This window comes from Protomyctophum bolini, assembly GCF_963924005.1.
Source record: "Protomyctophum bolini genome assembly, chromosome: 16".
In the NCBI taxonomy this organism is placed as follows: domain Eukaryota; kingdom Metazoa; phylum Chordata; class Actinopteri; order Myctophiformes; family Myctophidae; genus Protomyctophum; species Protomyctophum bolini.
This window is the reverse complement of record NC_137877.1, coordinates 26,116,557-26,138,074: the sequence shown is the minus strand read 5'-3', so window position 1 is coordinate 26,138,074 and position 21,518 is coordinate 26,116,557. Positions and strand designations below refer to the sequence as shown.

Here is a 21,518-nt window from a genome sequence, read left to right as displayed (position 1 = left end):
TGCATGTCTGACTCCGAGTACAGGAAATATCTGCTCTTAACGATGTCATAAAAAGCTTGTTAATTTTGGTTTGGAGGAGAAAGCCTTAGTTATTACTACTACAACACTGTTACACCGCTAAACGTTTCTATGGAGACAGTCCGAAATCGCTGTGGACCACTGATTTTGATTGGGGCCCGAAGCGGATTGGACAGCTTGAACATCTGCCATTTTTGAAGATTCTTTAAAAAAATTGAATAATTTCACATAAATCTTTTCCCTCTACCTACAAGCTGACACAACAAGTTGTAAGTGTAAATAAAATCAGGTTCAATGTTGCCGGGCATTTGGGGAACAAATACAATTCCAACCCCATAAGCTGACAGTTGGCCAATATTGTTTTATGGTAGAATTTAGTTAGCAATGAAATATTGAATCACTCGAGGCTAGAAATAGCCCCAGAAACCTCAATATTACAAACAATAAATCTTTTTCTTTATTTAATAAACAAGTTGGGGAAAATGGACAAACAACATTAAAGCAATTTGCCCTTTAGTGACCCATCAGAAATTGGCCTCGACATTGGATATCGATTCAAATGCTTAACCCATTGACGCCTGGTGCAACGTATACGTTGTTCTACCCTTGATGCTGGCGCGCTCTCTGTGTCTCATCAGCTATTGCTATACATGTAGCAACATAACTATTTAAAAAAGAAATCATCAGAATTTGAAGGTTTTCAGAAACCTTAGGTCAGGCCCTAGATTAGAAGGCGTTCCCAGATTCGGCCTCAGGCATCAATGGGTTAACACCAGCGATGCAAGCGAGCGAGAAAATCTCATTAGAATACATGTTTTTCAATGAGACTGTCCTGACCCACCGCGAGCTACAATTTATTGGTAATTTGATTGGTTCAGGCCATGTAATGGCCGACGCTCCATATCAGGACAGTTTTTCACGGGATATCACCGTCGGAATGCTTGCTCCTGGCCTGTGCAGATGAGGTGTAAGACAGAGGAGGCCTTTAAATCTTACCACACCCAGTCTTTATTTCCCCCTGATGAGAGGAGTGATAATAGGACAAAGAATTTAATAAGCCATATCAGCCCTCAGAGTGTGTGTGTGTGTGTGTGTGTGTGTGTGTGTGTGTGTGTGTGTGTGTGTGTGTGTGAGTGGGTGTGTCGGGGGGGTGGGGGGGGGGGGGGGGGGTGTCACTGAGCATTGCTTACCCTGCAGTGAGAAGGCAGCAAGTTCCACCGCCGTCTCAAATGGACATTCTAACCTGAACACACAAAGACACAAGTCAGTCACACAAACAACGATGGCAATGCAACCCAAATGTCTATGTCTCTGCATGCCCTTCTTTCTCTACCTTCACCAAAACCACAACAACACTAATTCCATTGTAGTAAAAAGTTAAGTTAATATTTCCAAAGACATGGCCTTTCCATAAACATGCAAGGCTCTTACAGTAGTGTGGGGCACTGTCTAGTGATGCAACAGATATAGTCGAGGAGTTGTGAGCTTGTAGAATGGCTATTTTCACAATGTTTGCCGCAAGTGACTAATTCCTGCGCCAGTTGCCGTGGGCTGCCCTGCGCCCACCCGACAGACTGTATCAAATATGATTGACTGACTATCATAAACGATACAGAGACACATCCCCAACAATATCGCAGACACGGTTTGTTTATTTTTGGACCACACGGTTTGTTTATTTTTGGACCACAATTCTTATATGAGACAATTTAAGATGACCCCATGTTATTCTCCAACTTCAGTGAACCAGGGGATGAGCGATTGCATCAGGACTTTGGCTCTATACTAATAGTATAACGCTTTACAAACCAACACTATCATCTATATTATTTAGCGCTTGTTGTACAACTTCAGCATTGCCTGGCTGTCATGCTGTGGAACAGTGCAGATTAATGTTCTTCTCTCGCAGCTCGCGCTGTCATCCTGTCGAGAATGGGGAGGCGGTTGGGCGTGCGGAAGTGCACGGCAACTGGTACGAGAATTAGTCACTCGCTTCTGGGCCGCTTCCCCACTTCCTTCCCAAGTTACTGTAGTAATTAAGGCTCTGTTCCATTTAGTGTACACTACAAGACCCCCAAAACTGAGTGTACAAATGGAACCAAAATGTCTCTGTAAGGGTCCATTTGGTTCCATTTGTACGCTCTCAGAGTTACAGACCCGTACAGGGCCATTTGGAAACCACTCAAGGACACTTTGAGTGTACCAGAGTATTTCCAGTGAGCCAACACGCACAATAGCAGCACCCTGACTCTGTTTGACCAGAATGGAACAAAGCCTTCATTAGTATCATCGGTAAGTAGGGAAGGGGCCTGAACCCCAGTTTCGAAACCACTGATCTGCAGTACTTACTTGCCGCTGAGAAGGTCTTGCTTTAGCTGTAACACGAACAGGTATCTGCCACAAGAGAATGGCTAGGTTAAGATACATGCAAGCAATGACACATTAACATAATCAACTGAAATATAATGGATGGAAGAGGGGGAAAAAGGGAGAAACTGCTCTGTTCCAACACTGTATGTTTTCTAAGCCAAAGCACCTATACATCTTCAATGTGAAGAGATAAACCGACCTCACTCATAGCATTTATTTGTTTACGTTTCCTTTTCTTTACTTCAAGCAGAAAACCAAATAAAAACAGGACTTTCTTCAAGAAATGATGGTTTCTTGAATACCATAATTATAGGTTATGAGATCACCTATAGTCCTAGACTATAGACTGCATGTCAACAACAGAAAAATAATAATACAAATGCCGTAACGCCACCAATCACTCTTAGGTTTTTGAACAGTGTGTTTGAATTGAACAGAATTGCTATTGGCATGCATGTGACACTGCAGTAGGGCAATAAATTACGAAAACAAAAAGTTAGAATACAAGGAGGTTTCTGCCCAACAGGGACGCTATGCATACATATTACATGCTTGAGTGTAGTCATGTGGCGAGTGTGCCCTCAAGACTGTGTGTGTGTGTGTGTGTGTGTGTGTGTGTGTGTGTGTGTGTGTGTGTGTGTGTGTGTGTGTGTGTGTGTGTGTGTGTGTGCCTACCTGGTGAGCTCCTCGTGTAGGTTGTTGGGTTCTGAGGAATAGAACTTGACTCTCAGGTGTAGGCAGTATGGAGGACCGACTGACAAAAACAACATGGATGGATTGGATAGACAACATTTGAGTTGTGTCGATACAAAACAGAAATGCACACATGGATCCTATGTGAGTATAGGCGTGGGCGATATGGAAACATAAATCAATTTATTTTCAAAAGATGTTCAAGTAGCACAATACAATCACAATATTTTTTTTCATGTGGGGTCACATGTCACATTTTGTATATCCATCACGATATCGCCCACCCCTGCATGAGTAACGTACGTAAGTATTGGGCAGAGGAAATAAATAGGGAGGTCATTACGTTTAGTCAACATTCAATACAGTGATTTTTGGTAAACTGGCAGACAGAACAATGACATGCAATAGAACACACTTGCTCGCACATACAGTATTAGTACAGACAAGAGTAAGTTGAAGTGGTCGCTCAAGATACAATTACAACAGTGTGAGAGAGAGTGTGTGTACTGTGAGTGACTGAGTGTGTGTGTGTATGGGGCAGGTACACTTACTTTTGACTTGCTTTTTGATGCTTTTCGTGACGTCCAGCCAATGCTGAAACAAGACAAGTGTGATAACATTCATTCATGAGAATTATTTAGCAGCAGTAACAGACCGTGCAGAGATACAGTACATTCATGGGAATTCACACACACACACACACACACACACACACACACACACACACACACACACACACACACACACACACACACACACACACACACACACACACACACACACACACACACACACACACACACACACACACACACACACACACACACACACACACACACACACACACACACACACACACACACACACACACACACACACACACACACACACACACACACACACACACACACACACACACACACACACACACACACACACACACACACACACACACACACACACACACACACACACACACACACACACACACACACACACACACACACACACACACACACACAGACAGACAGAGTTTTTAAAATCCAAATCTACCCAATACCCTGAGCTTGTAGAAAGTGATTTTTCTGTGTTGGTTTAAGTAACTCCTTTGGAAGCTCAGGCTCTGTGAGGCATGAACAATGTCAAGGAGAGTGACTGTGTGTGTGTGTGTGTGTGTGTGTGTGTGTGTGTGTGTGTGTGTGTGTGTGTGTGTGTGTGTGTGTGTGTGTGTGTACGGCAGGGCTGTCGCAGAATTCTGACTCTCTCCCCCACATTCCTTACTGCAGCCCTCCCCTCCCTCTTGTGGCCTCTGCTCCCCTGCTTTACTTGCCATGTCCCTCCATCTATACCTGCCTCCGTCTCACTCTTGTGTGAGAATGAAGCTAAATAAAATCTCCGGACAGAAAATGTCATGATGATGTTTAAGCCATTATCGATGGTGTTGGTTGTTCTACAAGAAATTACAGATTGAGGCTTTAACCTTTTTGCTTTCTTGACTTTCATGACATGATTTCTGAGACCATTCCCGTTTCATGGAGGATGTGCATCTGAACATGTACTGTTTATCATTTCATGGTCATACTCTTTAATCATAAAATAACTCTTTTAATCTTTTAATCTTAAAATAATTATTTTAATCTTAAAATAACTAATAGCCGAAAATAGCCAATCTACAAGCTCACAACACGCCGTGAGCTTGTAGATCTGCTATTTTCGGTGCACGACATTGCTTTCATAGAAGACCAGCTGACTTCTATGGAATCCAAATGACTCAAATCGTTGTGGCGACTGAGAACTTGAATCCATGCATTTGCCCCCTCTTTCACTAGCCAGTAGCCACAACACTCACACTCTCTCTCCCTCTCCAAACAACTTCTTCAGTCACTCCCTCATTTCTCTGTCTCTCCCTCTCTCTCAGCCCCCCCCCCCCTCTCTCATCAGTCCAGCTCTCCTCCCTCCCTCCCTCCCTCCACGGCCCTCACAGACTATCAGTATGATCTCACTGGGACGGTGGGCGGACACACAACTTGAAAGCACTTTGCCTTCCATAGCATGGAGGCTGACTCCCGGAGACTACAATAGTCCCATGAGCAATCCCTTTTAGGCTGTGAACTGCAAGGTAAAAAAATCTCTGGCTAAAAATCTCCCACCAAGGAGCTGAATGGGGGAGAGGTTTCAAGTCTAAAGCAAAGGCTAGGGAGAGTGATAGAATGCACTGGTATGCCATTTGATGAGGTTGAATAACAAATGCAGCTGAGGCTGTAGCACAACAAAAAAGAAAATATTGCGAAATAAATAAGTTTTGTGTGTTGGTCAGAGTGTGTACTGTACTCCCCTCACACCCCCATGCTCAGTTCAGTTTAGTATTATTGAATGAGAACACAATAGCAGCTTTTCAGTACAACATGACACATATCAAAACTAGTACCACATCATGTATTTACACACATAAGTAATACATTATAGTATGATATATTATCTTCTTTGTATGTAAATGTATAATGTTTGATATATTTAAACCTAATTTATATTTTGTCGTATCTGCCATTTTCACTGTGCAGTACACCGGCGTACGAGGGCCTAGGCTATTTTTAAGACCGTTTGCTTATAATGATATGCGCCAGGGTTAATGTGGTTAATATTTCCCTCTGGTCTTATTACGTTTGCTTTGCAAACACAACCTTGCCCCTCACTCTGCCATGGCTCTTCAAACCACTTTTAATGTTGTCCACTACCTTTTTCCACTGAGGAAAACTAAGCAAAATCCCTACTACTAATTGACAAAAGCCATTACGGAGTTCGGTCCGGAGGAGCTCTTCGCCAGGGTCTCATCGCGCACACACTTGCTCCAAAAAAAGTCACATTTTCCACAAATATTAAAATCTAAATGAAAGCCAAGCTATGATGACTAAAACTAAGACTAAACTAGACTACGATGTTGGGAGGACTAGTGGAGAAGTGATCCAGTAGAACTAGCCAGAAATGCCATCTGGGAGAAGTATTTGGAGATAACAGCGATTGAAAGAAACAGATAGAACGGGTGTGGGTGCGCGCACAGTTCAAGATGGCGCGCTCCAGTCTTGTTGACAACACCTGCTAGCAATCCAATGCTAACGTGAGTAGCATCACGACTTCATCAATCAAAAGCACACAAAAAAAGACCAATTGACGAAGATCTCCGGCAATGGCGTTACATGTGTTAGCGCCGGGTTTCGAGCTTGTGGATCGGCTACTTTTGTGTAACGCTGTAGTATGATCTAGTAGGGCGTTGAATTAAGAAAAAAGAAAAAACACACAAAAATAACCGAACAAAATGTTAGAATATGAAGATAAGAGGTTTCTGTCCAACAACGACGACATGCCTGGTGGTACAACTTGGCGTGCCTATATGGTGAATTCCTTACCGGCACTTGTGCAGAGTCCATGAAGCGCAGTCCAAAGTAGTCCTTCTCCACGATGTCCAGGTGGTACATGATCTGCTCGAACAGCTCCTCGCCTTTGGCCTTTTTCTGAGCGGATACAAAAAAGAAAATGTTTGTTTTAACATTTTTACTAGAGCAGTTCTCGAAATTTGGAACCCCTGGGGTTTTAAAGATGCATTTGTCGACAGCGTACATCCATCCAGATTTCTTGTGTGTGTGTACGTCCCCATCAGGAGGCACACACAGCCATGCTGCCCAACAGTGCCACCCCAGGTCAACTAGCGGTGCTGCTGTACTCAAACGGACGGACATATATATGTTAGTTGGAGTGGTTAGGCATCGCTCAAAAAGTCACAAAAGGTAAAGAAAAGGACACCCGTGTGAAGTGAGGGGCGCTCTTATCATCGTACATCATCCATTCATTATCAATGGGAACTTTGTGCCTAGCACCCCTCAAAAAATACCATAAAAAAAGCCCTGCCCCCAAGGCAAGACACTAACACGCTAAATTAATTATACTTTTGCTGGGGATGTGCATCGCGGCCCACCCCATAGGAGCGAGTGCTTGTATAAGAGGCTCGGTCCAACCAGATACACCGGAGGATTTGGACATGTAGGGCGTGTTCGGAAATGCGCACCGGGAATGTTTGTTGAGTGTGGTGGGCGGTGACGTCACAGAGTGCGTTCAGTGTGCCTTATTTACGAACGACCACAGCTGTGACGCATTCACACGAATCACACCGGCCAACCCCATCTTCAGGGTAGGGTCGCTCAGTGCGGGCACTCGGCACACCCGGTGAGCAGCGCACTGGATTTTCGAACGACAACGCACTGAGTGCACTGAAAAAACGAACGACAAGAGAGCACAGTGTGCTTTGCAGTGTGTTCAAAGCGCATTTCCGAACGCGCCCCTAGACTCCACAGTGGTGGGGCGGGTATACCTGAACAATGAACATCTGAACAATGTTCTAGAGATCTCCACAGGACGGCAAATCGTTTTGATTGAAAATCTCATGAATTGTTTTGCTGGTATTGCTGGTGCTCTGTTTAATATTTAATAATGTAGGGGGGGGGGTAGAAAATGGGAGTGACAAGAGGATAACTGTAACGGTACGTATCCTCTCTGTCGGGTGGAAACCTCATGTTTAGGGTGTAACTGTAATGGTAGGTATCCTCTATGTCGGGTGGAAACCTCATGTTTAGGGTGTAACTAATGGTAGGTATCCTCTCTGTTGGGTGGAAACCTCATGTTTAGGGTGTAACTGTAATGGTAGGTATCATCTCTGTTGGGTGGAAAGTTGGAAACCTCATGTTTAGGGTGTAACTGTAATAGTACGTTAGTGGAAACCTCATGTTTAGGGTGCAACTGTAATGGTAGGTATCCTCTATGTCGGGTGGAAACCTCATGTTTAGGGTGTAACTGTAATGGTAGGTATCATCTCTGTTGGGTGGAAACCTCATGTTTAGGGTGTAACTGTAATAGTACGTTAGTGGAAACCTCATGTTTAGGGTGTAACTGTAATGGTAGGTATCCTCTATGTCGGGTGGAAACCTCATGTTTAGGGTGTAACTGTAATGGTAGGTATCATCTCTGTTGGGTGGAAAGTTGGAAACCTCATGTTTAGGGTGTAACTGTAATAGTACGTTAGTGGAAACCTCATGTTTAGGGTGCAACTGTAATGGTAGGTATCCTCTATGTCGGGTGGAAACCTCATGTTTAGGGTGTAACTGTAATGGTAGGTATCATCTCTGTTGGGTGGAAACCTCATGTTTAGGGTGTAACTGTAATAGTACGTTAGTGGAAACCTCATGTTTAGGGTGTAACTGTAATGGTAGGTATCCTCTATGTCGGGTGGAAACCTCATGTTTAGGGTGTAACTAATGGTAGGTATCCTCTCTGTTGGGTGGAAACCTCATGTTTAGGGTGTAACTGTAATGGTAGGTATCATCTCTGTTGGGTGGAAACCTCATGTTTAGGGTGTAACTGTAATAGTACGTTAGTGGAAACCTCATGTTTAGGGTGTAACTGTAATAGTACGTTAGTGGAAACCTCATGTTTAGGGTGTAACTGTAATGGTACGTTAGTGGAAACCTCATGTTTAGAGTGTAACTGTAACGGTACGTTAGTGGAAACCTCATGTTTAGGGTGTAACTGTAACGGTACGTATCCTCTCTGTCGGGTGGAAACCTCATGTTCAAACTGTTACTTTTCAGGATTCAAATACAAAGAATAAAACAATGCAAAGTAGCAGATCTACAAGCGTTTCTAGCTTTTGATGCCTTTGTGTGACACTGTGGAATGATGAAAACAAAACAAGTTAAAATATGTAGTTAGGAGGTTGACAGGAGGAGAAAGTCTTGAAGTGATTCAAGTTTGACAGGGCGTTTCCTCTGTGGGGGAAACTGCTGTACCAGTCTCCGCTTGGATCTCTCTCTCTGTCTCTCATCCAAAAGGCCCCAGTGCCAAGCACAGCGGCAGGGGGTTGCCGTGGTAACAGGGGTTGAAGTGCCCCAGACAACGGCAGCAGTCGAGCGCAGAGAGAAGTCTAGTGGTGGCTGTCCGGGTCACGTGACCATCTGTCTGGTCATGTGACCATCTGGCATTACACGGCAGGACAAGTGGTTAACTAAGATCTAATGCTGCCTTCTTCCCTCCTCAGTCTCTACAGATGTCTTTACTACACCTCCTTGTCTGTGCAAAGCATCACCACAATGGGACACAATTACAAACATATGCTTTTCTCTGTTGCAGGCGCCTCTACACAAGTGGTTCTCAAACTTTTGCCTGTCAAGGACCCGTGCATTGAAATATATATAATTTGTTGCTGTCGGGAGAAAACCACCTAACTCCATTTTTTTGTTTTTTTGTATTTGTTTGCATGAATCAGTGCTATTGAACACCTTTTACGTCTGGGTCCACCACCACTCATGCAAGTAATTGACCATACTGTATATACACAATACCTTTTATCTTAATAATAATAATACAAAAATACAATTTCATGAACATTTTGGAGGGACAAACGAGACCAGACCAACCGACCGACAAAAAAGAAAGAAAAAGAATAGCCAATGAATAAACGGATAAAGTGGTTAAAATTATTGTGACACTATATTACTTTTTGAGGACCCCCCTGGGTTCTACACACAGACACTTCCCTGCTGACTGCTCCTCCACCTAAACTCTACAGAGGGCAACAGTGATAGATGAGTGGATGGTACACACACACGGGTAGCAGGCCCCATGCTAGTTGGCGCAGCTGACAAAGCATCCTACAGCCCTACAGTAGCCTGGGAGGGAGCATACAAAGGGGTCATTGTGTGTGTGTGTGTGTGTGTGTGTGTGTGTGTGTGTGTGTGTGTGTGTGTGTGTGTGTGTAGCATTATTCACCAGAGGGTTTGCAGCCTCACCCCCACCAAGACAACCTGCTTCGTCTGTCTTAGTGTTACTCGGGATATTCAGGCTACATTTTCAGGTAATCTGCTGGTCGTTTTAGCTGAGAGAGTTGGTTACTGTACCATAGAATAAAGTCTGCACTGGCTAGTTCTACTGTACCATGTTGTCTTGTAACACATTGGTTCTCAAACCATTCTAACCACTACCCCCCAACATAACATGTGATTTTTGTAAGTCAGGATTCAGAATGCATTTTTAGAATCGGCCTTTAAATTGTCACTATACGATTGTAATACACTTGCACTGTATGTTGGTTTGTTTACGGTCGAGTGAGAGAACTCAGAAAACTCATTTGTTTTATGGTCCACATAAAAACAAATTATCTTGGTGCACCCTCCCAAAAGCACCCCCCTTGTTCTTAGGACTCCCGGCCCAACCCACAGGTTGAGAACAGATACTGTCCAACCTGCCAGCTGGGTAGGACAACAGGGAGTGGGAGACCGAGCGAGGGCCAGTCAAAACGTCTACACAGGACACAGAGGCACTCTAGTAGTTCTCAAACCTTTTTGTGCCAAGGACCCCCAAATTGATATTTGGCCACCCGTGGACCACCATCTGAAAATGTGTTTTGTAAGGGACCCGCCCCCCAGGAGAAGATTTATGTAAGAAAAATAATAATAAAAAGAAAATAGCAGATGTACAAGCTTGCAGCACGACACAAAGTGACATGCTCTGTTGACCTGCCACATTTTGCATTTTTATTAAAAAATGTAAATGCTGAAAAGTAACAGTTTCGGACGTATGAGGTGCACAACACAACTGTGTGTGTGTGTGTGTGTGTGTGTGTGTGTGTGTGTGTGTCCAAGGAGGACCTCACAGGCTCCCCAAACCCCACTTTGAGAATCACAAAGAGAAGAGTCTTGTTCTTGTGATTCAGCAAACGGACAACAACAAGGTGATTCATACAACAACAAGGCCTTTAAATGAACCATCTCAGTTATTCATCATCAGATACGAGGCTCATTCTGTGGCCACAACTCCTGGATGACTGCCTTTTTATGCTCCCATACTCCCAAGACAGACGGATATTTTAGACGTTAGAGTAAGTGAATCACAAGGCTGTGCACGGCTGCACGCGTGTGTGTGTGTGTGTCTGTGTGCGTGTGTGCATGTGTATTTGCATTAGCATGGCTACCGACTCACTGAGGTCTCCCTAGGAACCAACCTTGGGTGGTCACACACACGCACACACAAGCCCAGTAAAACATGTCAAGGAGCTTCATTCAGTTCCATTTTCTAGTCCAATTATTTACAACCACTTGAACATCTTTCACAAGACGCTGCCATTATGGAGCCTTAAATAGTGGAACGTTAGGGCTATTTAACCCCAATGTACAAGCTACAACCCTCTGCTTTTTTATGGGGGTCGGCAGCCAAATATTATACATATCATTTCGGAAGGTCCTTGACATGAAAGAGTTTGAGCACCACTGATTATACATACTGTAGCAACATAAGGTTTTCCGAAAACTGTTAAGATTTAACAATCGCTCTGTCTGTACTCAACAATTCAGAGTCAGAGACAAGATGGGGGTGGGAATGACACACACCTTAAGTTCCTCCCAAAGACTTAGCCTATCTATATGTGTTGATATGATAAGTGTGTTGGAGACAGAGATAGTAGAAGCATGAGGCTTTAAAAGCCTAAAGCCATGCAGTGAATCCCAGAACACCTCATCATCTCTTTGTGCTTCAGAGGTCCTAGTCTGCCACTGGGTTCATGCTTTGCTCTAGTCCAGCGGTTCTTAAACTGTTTTGGCCATGCTCCCCCTATTACCTCCTGACCTAGCTGACGCATCCCCCAACGCCCGCCCAGTCAGTCAGTCAGTCAGTCAATATATATATATATATATATATATATATATATATATATATATAGTTTACCGGTATTTATTGTGCATTATTGCACATAGCCAAAATGCATAGATAATATTAGGCCTGCCATTCCTTTCGGTTTAATTTTAGCACGCACGCACGCATGCGCACGCACGCATGCGCACGCACACACACACCTGAGGTCCCCAAGACCAAGGGGCGGGCAAAAACAACAAGGCATCTAATTAGTTGTACTAATTTGTACTAATTAGGCACAAAGCTGCTTCCCTAATCGCTGTTTTTAGTTTGCATTGCTGACGTGATGAGGAAGAAACACGGTACATTTGACTGCTATCTGGATTTTTATTAAATTATTAATCAAAAATAGCTGCAAGCTATTCACAATGTGCATGTTTTTTTCTACACGTTGTGAGCTTGTGCATTGGCTATATTGTCACTAAGCGAGACAGACCGTTGTCCAAATGAGGTAATGTCACCTGATTTTCTCTCCATTAGTTTCTTGGCTGTGGCAGAGATAGCCGACGTAAACCTACAGTACATGTAATCATTACTAAAAGAAGAGCATTGAAAACACAGAGCAACATTACCAAGTCAGACGTTGGTCTCTCTGCTGTCTTACTGAAGACATCATTAGGCTACGTGGGTGGGTTTCACGGTGGAATGACAGGTTGTAAAACAAAAAAAACGCTCTCCAGTAAGTAAGGTCAGGGGCCAAGTGAAGGCCAGACATTAAAATATATAAACTTAAACAAACGTAACCAAAAGATACGACAAGCTAATAAAAATATATAAAAAAATAAACACATTTATGCATCCAAACAAAGCATTTTCAGTGAGCTGGAAGAAGGCAGTGTAAAAACACCACAGACCTCAAGGCAGCCTGTATGCGTACATCAATTAACACCATGGGCATAATGGGACACAATAAATTCACCGCCACAGCGAGAAGAACCTAGTGAAAACAAGCCTATAAATTCCAGTGATAATGTCTAACGCTGCTATAAACGGAACCTTAAACATGTTTGATGGCTGCCTGTCCCCAGCCACCCCCTCCCCCCCAAAGACAAAAGCTCTTTTTAGGTAAACGGCGAGCATGACTAAAGTGAAAGAGAGCAAGTGAAGGGAGTGAGACGGAGAGGGAGAAGTCAGAGCTGATAACATTCCAATGGAAGGAGTACTGAGTAACAACAAACAACCCAGGTCTATCTGGAGGTGCAGCAGGCTCCATTCAATGCTGAGCAGTGACCAGTGTTGTTTTCACTAACTAAAACTAAGCCATGATAAAACTATGACTAAATATATTGACGATTACTTTGACAAATATAAACTAGACTAAAATGTTAAGGAGTGACTAGTGGAGAAGAGATTCAGTAGAACTAAAAGACAAGTAATTTTATGTTCTGAAAATAGCGAACAAATGGAACCCGTAAGGGGCCATTTGGAACCCAATCAAGGACACTTTGAGACCCACTGGTGTAGCAGTGTTTCAGGGTGAGCCAACACTGTGTCATGCACACTCAGCACCCTGACTCTGTTTGACCAGAATGGAACAGAGCCTTCATTAGTATTATCGGTAAGGTAACAAGTTGGGGCCCAAGTTCTTTCCAAAATGGCATGTATGCATAGAGTCAATCGATATGTATTTGGTCATGGACCACAATCTAAAAATGGTTTGTGCCAGGGCCCGGCAGAAGAGAATATGTGTATTTAAACGTTTCCAGTCTAACATGTCTTACGCCTGGAACGGCCTCAAAGACTGGAGAGTGTAGACAAACTGAAATGTATGCTTCTTGGGCGTTTAATACTTTTTTAGACATACAGTACTCTACTGTAATCTAGAAAATAAACCAATGCAAACAAATAAGAAAAACCTTTTCTGTGGGTTTGTGCAGAGTGCAGTTAATTATTTCTGTGCTATCTACGATTATAATCGTATACCCCCTAGGCTAGGGTACAGCATCAGCCATCCACAAACATGTTCATACCCCCCCGGTATAATCCATATATGAATGCGGGGACCGTCAATTTACCTTCTAGCATTGCTTCGGTTGCTATGGAGCTCCTCCGTCCCCACCAGCTATGGGATTTTTTTACATCCAGCTCCAAATCCAAGCAAGATTTTCAAAGCCCTGTATCTCTAAAGCTTCGAGCGCTGTCCCTGGTTAGCCGACGTGCATCCCGATGATCGTAAATCATTTGTGACTTTGTCTCGCATCGCTCTGGACATGTAACCCTTTCTGGCGAGAGCTAAGGGGTATGCGCTCACTGATAACCCGGAAATGAAACGGCGGGTCATTACAATGGGGAGTGAATGGTGGCAAGGGTTCGCTGTGCTTATGATGGGCAATTATCGATTTTGCAAAAACTGCAGTTTTTTATTTTATTTGTTGATATACTGTCAGGTGGTGGAAACCATTATGTCAAAAACTGTTACGTTTCAGGATTCAAATTCAGAGGCAGCAAATGTATAAGCTCAGAACACATTGCTTTGCACTGCGTTTGCGGATCTGCTACTTTTGTGTGACGCTGTAGTATGATCACGTAGGGTGTTAAATTATGAACACAAACAAGTTAAAATATGGCGATAGTATGGATTAAAGTAAAATAAATGTGATTTGTGAAACCTCCCCCACACTACGGTAGCTCTGTTTCCTAAACAATGAAAACAATATTATGTAAAATGTAAAATGTTTTTACTAGTCATCATGCCGTTACATACTGCCAACCAGGTGAAGAAATCACTGACTGAGGCTTTAAGTTTAAACCTTTGCTTTTATGACATACGGTATCCAAGATCATTAGGGTTTTACGGAAGATGCTTATCTGAACATATTGCTAGTTTGACCACTTCAAATGCTGCAATCTTTCAAACATAATAACCGAAAGTAGCTTAGTCTGCGACGCATCAAGAGCTTGTACAATATATAGGCTATTTTCGCTGCGCAGCATGCAGCATAGAGGTTTCTGCCTCAAAGAATGTTAGATTTAGAACAAGAGAAAAAATACCAGCAGCAAACTGGCTCACTGGAATGAGGCACGCTTGACAGCCGGAATGCCAGTTGAATTCCAAAACCAGCCATATCTTTGATAGACACACACACACACAATACTATGTATGTAAAGGTGGGTCGATTATTTTCTAGTAGAGAGAGAGAGAGAGAGAGAGAGAGAGAGAGAGAGAGAGAGAGAGAAGATACATACTGTAGGACCCAGCGGTATACATACATAGAGTCATACGAGTCCTTGGGTGGGATTCCAGGGGTCCCCCAGCTAAAATAGTTAATGTACTGTAGAATCACCATCATTTTAACCACTTCATCCAGCTATATGTTACTTATATCATGTGCACATCTGCTAATATTGAAAAGTTGTGAAAGAAAAAATTCACATACACATACAATAGATATGCTGTACATAAGTGAGGAAAGACCAAGCAGAGGAGATAAAGGAGACAAACAACATGAAAGGAGGAAGAGGGGGACGGGTGTAACCATGACGACACTCTGTTGACTGGACAGTGTGACAATCAGGTCACGTGACGGTCACAGTCATGTGATCAGGTGGCATTCGCAGAGGATCATGGAATTACGGCTGATCAACAGCACTCGTCCACACACACACACACACACACACACACACACACACACACACACACTTCTGTATTGCGCGAGAGAGAGAGAGAGAGAGAGAGAGAAGCAGAGAACGATGCATTGTAATAGAAAGAATGAAACATTTTAAAACATAACCCGACTGTCTTTATCACCTGAATTATTGTATCCCTCAGCTGCCAGATTCATACCATACCATACCATACCATACCATACCATCTTTATTTATATAGCACATTTAAATAACAACAAAGTTGTACCAAAGTGCTTTACAATAAAATAATAAAAATCACAACTTAATTTAAAAACAAACAACATTCAACTTTCACTTTTAACATAAAAAACAGCTCATACTATGCTTGGAAATGCCAAAGAATAAAGATACGTCTTGAGGCGTGATTTAAAAACCTGAAGGGTGGGGGCTTGTCTTATGTGCAGAGGCAGCTCATTCCAGAGCTTGGGAGCTGCCACTGCAAAAGCCCGGGTCCCTCTGAGCTTCAGCCTGGTTTTAGGCACCACCAGGAGAAGCTGGTCAGAGGACCTAAGGGTCCCTGTGGGAACATAAGGTAGCCAAGCAATATCATCACGGTATCCACACTCGCTTTCCGCAAAGACTTTGCCTGCTATGTTGTAGGTTTCAAAATCAAATATGCAGACGCAACGCCTGCAAATCTTGAATATGTCTGAACAGGGCTTATGTTACACACTATTTTGTATAACATAGTGGTTAAAGTTTTTAAAATAAAAAAACACTTATCTGTATCTTTATATCGGCCACATGGCGTCTTATGTCATTAATTAGTGCCCTAATTGATGCTTATAGCTCTCTAAAGTGATCTAAACTAACATTGTAATATCCTCAAAGTCCATAGACTTGGTTGGCAAACGATTTACATCAGAAGTGCTCTAAAAAGAACATGCTGCAATATGACAAAATCTTCAAAAGACATGCATTGGAGGGGCTAGCGCTCCTACAGACGCTCTAATGGGTTAAGCCCAACTGACAGGAACCAGCAGACAGTCAGGAGAAAAATGTAGCCCAAACTGTAATAAACAGCTAACGGTAACTGTGTTCAAACATTACAACTCAGTGGATGGTTTCCACGTTGCGACATTGTTAGCCCACCCGTGCCTTGTTTTGGTATCCTTGATATACAAACGTTGATAGGTAAGGACAAGAGGTTACATTCCCAAACCTCTCCAGCCATTTCCACTAATTTAGTACCAAACCAGATGGAATCAGAGTCTGAGATCTTAAAAAAACAATGGTTCATTCTTAAACAGACGGCCTGTAATGTAGACCAGTGATTATCTAATAAGTGGGGTCCCAGTACCCCCAGGGGTTGTTGGGGGGGGGGTAGGGTTCCCCCTGGAAAAGTAGTTAATGTAGCATCACGAACATTTCAACAACTTTATCCATTTATACGGTAGCTATTCAAGAATAGCAGATCTACAAACTCACAATGTAATTTTGTGCCACGCTGTGAGGTTGTAGCTGCATCTGTTTTTTAGATTTTTGGGAGAAAAAAATCGAAAATGTTTGGAAACGTTTTAATCCCTTTGAATTACTTTTAACACAAACCATCTCTTCTGGTGGTCCCTGGCACGAAACCCCCCAACCCCCGGCACGGAAAACAGATTCAGCCAACAGCAGAATCTGTACATACGTACTGTTGTTAGTAGGAACAAACAGAAGCAGCCTGGAGAAAGTGGACTACGAAAGGGGAGGACCAAAAAGAGTTTCTGCTTCTACACAAGCCCCCAGGCAAAAATGCAATACTGAATGAGATTCCAGATTTGGATAACTACTGACAAACCAGCTCCCACCAATGCCCCACTTGTATTGAGCCACAGCGTACTCAGACACATCATAACTTGAATCAACCAGATAAGAAGAAAAAGATCACACCCATGTGAAGTGAGGGGCACTCTTATCATCATAAATCTGTTCACATTCAGTGCTCAGCCCACCAAGATGTCCCTCTAATTTTCTTTGTTTGGTTTTGCTGGGAATACGTAGCCTGACACTCAGTTTGCTTCACTTCATTATTCAGACTGAAAGCCCTCCCCACGGCAGAGGTTTCTGGAATGGCCGTTGTCAAAGCGGCAGTCTTCGGCCATTGGTTCTTATCAATCAATCAGAATAGTAGGAAAGCAGATGACATCGTTGTCAATCATGTGGCTATGGCCAGAGCGATAGAGTATAGACAGAGTTACGCAAACTCCGTTCACTTCATGGGGCCAGTCCAATGGCGTCTCTTCTACATAGACTTCTATTGGTTTGTCCCTATTTGAAGGCTTCAAATAGGGACAACCGGAAGTTTACGGAATGCATTGGGGTCTAAGGGCTCGTGCGAGTAAATGAACCACGTGACGGTGCTGTTTTCTGCCCCCTCAATATCTCAACTCTTCTATTAGATGGCTCTGGCTAAACCGGTTGCTAACCAAACAGTCAACAGAGCGCTACTAGCATGTAAACAGAAGCGGTAAAATATGTCGGATGATGATGTTTATAAAACCTGTCGTTTCTGTAAAGAAACTATTTATCATAGGTCGATTTAATAGCCAGATTGATACGGTCGTGAGTCACCGCACTGGGGGCAGCCATGTTTGTTGTTTGACGCTGTCGAGTGACAGGGCTGATGCCTGATGGCCAATCAGCTGCCGCGATCAGAATTTCGATCGAGACCGATACCGCCGCAGACCAGACCTGAATCGCCAGGACTTTTTTTTTAATCAGGGCTAGAGCCAGGCTAGGGAATACGTCCTCACGGTCTCAAATCAAAGCGGTATTCTTTTCGTCTCCTTTTGGACTCTCTTACCGGCAGGTCCACGCTGACGTCCGTGCCGTCCAGCAGGGACACACGGCAGGTGATGACGGAGATGGCGTCGCCGGCAGCGGGGATGTGGGTGGTGGCTCGCTGGGCCTCGCGCAGGCGCGCCTTCTCTGCATGCTTCCTGATGGAGCGCCGTCCCAGCGTCCTGCGCAGGAAACTCAGCATGGTGGAGGAGGAGGCGCTGGAGGAACGAGGGACAAGGGGGAAGGTGGTGGGGGTCGGGTCACGCTACTGTACCTGTGGGAGAGAGAGAAAGCAGGTGTGAAAATACACAGAGTAGGTTTATGTGTGCACAAACATATTCGCATAATAAGCTAGCATATAATGTCCATCTGTCTGTCTGAATGAATGTCTGTACGAAACACTGTCGCTACTCCTCGCTGCCTGCAGCAACGCCTCTCCACACACATTGTTCATTACATTATGGAGGTCTTAACAAAGCCCTTTTTTCAATTAAACATAATAATGTTAATTAAATTTGTTACTGAATTCATTTAACTTCTAATGGGTAGATCGATAATATGATCTATTAAATCACATTACCCACGCTGTACATCATTAGAGTACCACAGACGAAAAACTGTCTAAGTCCAAATTTCATTCTGACCCCTCCACGAAATTATTGTTATTTTTATACATTATGGATCAATAGTGTGGACTTTGTGTTTTTCGTCTGTGGCATTTTGAACAGGTAAGGAGTAAGGACTAGTGTATGTCACTTTGTGCCATGCTATGAGCTTGTAGATCGGTTCGGCGTGTTATCCTTTTAGATATGTTACTGCAAAATGCTGCCGTTCACATGTGAGTGTGACCAATCAATATTGTCCCTCCTGAATAAAAATATCAATGAAAATGTGTGTGTGTGTGTGTGTGTGTGTGTGTGTGTGTGTGTGTGTGTGTGTGTGTGTCCGTGCATGCGTGCGAGACACACGCATGGAGAGGGTGCCAATGGTGGAGTAAATTAATAACTGCTGTCTACAAACTAGCAAGATGATGTGTGAATGTATAGGAGATTCATTTATGTGTTCGAAAATAACTGTAGTATTAGCAAGCAAGTGCAACAAGTTTAACTCGAACATCTACAGTCAACCTCACCTCACACTATTTATTTTAAATTGTTTATTTTTTAATTTTGGGTGAAATTAAACTTAAAACAAAATAAGCAAAGCAAAGAAAGGTTCCAATGTTGGGGAAAATAAACTGTTATTATAACTTTATAGTACCATTATTACGCCTCACTAACATGTTCACCTAGCTTATGTACCCTCCTGTCTTCATTACAATGTATCTAGCATTCCATCCATTCTTGTGTAATACTACAGTCTAGGGGGCTGTTAGCAAGCTACAAACGCTGCCATATGTTGGATTTATAGGCTGTTAATACAACGCTTTAGATGTATACTGCTTCGTGAACAATAGCCAATAACGTTTACAACCCGTATGAAACTTAGCTTTTAGTATATAGGATAAGGGGGTGGAGAATTAAAACGTATGTAATATACCGTAGACGTTGTTAAGTTGTTACAGAATAGAACTGGATGGTTGAGCAGCAGCAGCGCAGTAAAAAGCAACAGCTTAGTTAATAAGTATGAATGCGCACGTTATGCTGCACCTGCACGGGAACGTTTCCTAGTACTACTATTAGAGGTACATTATATGTAGGGTTGTCGTTTGTGTGTCGTGTATTGAATTGACCGTTCAACGTTTTTATTCATGGTTTTCGACTATTGTTTGGACCCAATGTTTTATACAATTGTGTCTTTAAAGTGTGATCAAACAAATGCTCCCTTTAGCTTGGAGGCTAGCAGCAGCTTCTGTGATGCTGATGGGGAGCAATGTTGCCATAGGCTTTTTGTGAGAGAAACAAGCAACCGGTTCGAGGAAAACAAGCCCCAAAAAGTGACTACTAGATTTCATGAGTGATGAGACCTTTCAAACTTACGTCATCGGCGATTTGAAAATAGCAGATCTGCTATAAAAATAAAACTATTGAAAATAATATGAAATAATTTTTAAACATTTTCCCTGTGCATGTATCCAAATAATCAACTAAACTACACATTAGGAAACAAGCCCAAAAAAGCAACTACACTTTAGAAAACAAGCCCAAAAAAGCAACTACACTTCAGAAACAAGGCCAAAAAAAGCAACTACCAATATTTACTGTAAGCTACACAGAAGAATAATGCCAAAAGGTCGCTTATAATAAACAGACCTGGCAACACTGCTCAGGGAACAACACTTGCTGCTCCGACCGACCGACACTTGTAGATCCACAGTAAACTCCTTATACAAAGATAAACATACCTACAAGAGACTGGCAGGGATTCACAGGGAGATTACGTCCGATTTCATCGTCCAGGTTTTTAGTAAACTATTTGGTTTTGGTTCATAGTTCCATGGTGAATTAATTCGTTGTGTTTCCTTCTCTGTCTACGGGATAATTTTCACCTCAACTCCCAACAAAAAACTGGGAGGCAAGATGATTCCCCCCTCCGGAAGTGACGTCAGTATAAATCCCTAGGAAAACTTCATCAGTATTTTTTAAAGGCCTGTGTAACGTAACTTTATTGCTCACACATTACTTCTAAACGCACATTCTACAATAAAAACATAAATAAATGTAATCATAATAATAAAGTTGAAACCACACATTGTGTGTGTGTGTGTGTGTGTGTGTGTGTGTGTGTGTGTGTGTGTGTGTGTGTGCGTGTGTGCGTGTGTGTGTGTGTGTGTGTGTGTGTGCGTGTGTGTGTGTGTGTGTGTGTGCGTGTGCGTGTGCGTGTATGTGTACGTCTAAAATGTAACCTTTTTATTATTATTATCTAAACTAAACAATAGTTTTCACCTTCATTTTACAACAGCACCACCCTCTGGGTAGTTTGGGAACAGCGCTGTCTTGTTACCATTTCACCCATGGGCAGGTGCATGCATGAGATATTTCTGATAAACTTGGAAATAACCAAAAGTGACAAAGACCAAACACAAAACGCCCTTTGACACAGTTATAGCTGTGTGTGTGTGTGTGTGTGTGTGTGTGTGTCTACTGTATATTTTATGGGCAAAATCTTAAAGCGGAGCTTTCTCCAGAGCACACCCTTACAAATATTATCCAATATACTAGGCATATTTGACTGATCATCAACTGTATAAATATGAATTATTTATACAGGGATTGTGATAAACCAATGATAGGCTATACTATATGTGTTATAATACTGTTGTATATGTTTTTCATTATTAAAAAACCTTCAATTTGCCCAATGTTTGGAAGCAT

At 42.8% G+C, this 21,518-nt stretch overlaps 1 protein-coding gene across 3 annotated transcripts in view; it reads right to left on the bottom strand.

Annotated features, from left to right (window-relative positions):
* epb41l5 (erythrocyte membrane protein band 4.1 like 5) overlaps positions 1 to 20,696 on the bottom strand; it is a 66,116-nt gene extending 45,420 nt beyond the window's left edge. For 2 of the 3 annotated variants that reach the window (XM_080785831.1, XM_080785833.1), the window contains exons 1-7: positions 20,549 to 20,696; positions 18,227 to 18,478; positions 6,486 to 6,590; positions 3,633 to 3,675; positions 3,064 to 3,142; positions 2,368 to 2,412; positions 1,209 to 1,261 (exon numbers count right to left, since the gene is read on the bottom strand). In XM_080785831.1, the coding sequence (XP_080641957.1) occupies positions 1,209 to 1,261; positions 2,368 to 2,412; positions 3,064 to 3,142; positions 3,633 to 3,675; positions 6,486 to 6,590; positions 18,227 to 18,406 (505 nt within the window). In that variant the 5' untranslated portion in view covers positions 18,407 to 18,478; positions 20,549 to 20,696. The remainder of the gene's footprint in view (positions 1 to 1,208; positions 1,262 to 2,367; positions 2,413 to 3,063; positions 3,143 to 3,632; positions 3,676 to 6,485; positions 6,591 to 18,226; positions 18,479 to 20,548) is intronic. The other variant, XM_080785832.1, reaches the window with a different exon arrangement.
* Between the last annotated feature and the right edge of the window lie 822 nt (positions 20,697 to 21,518).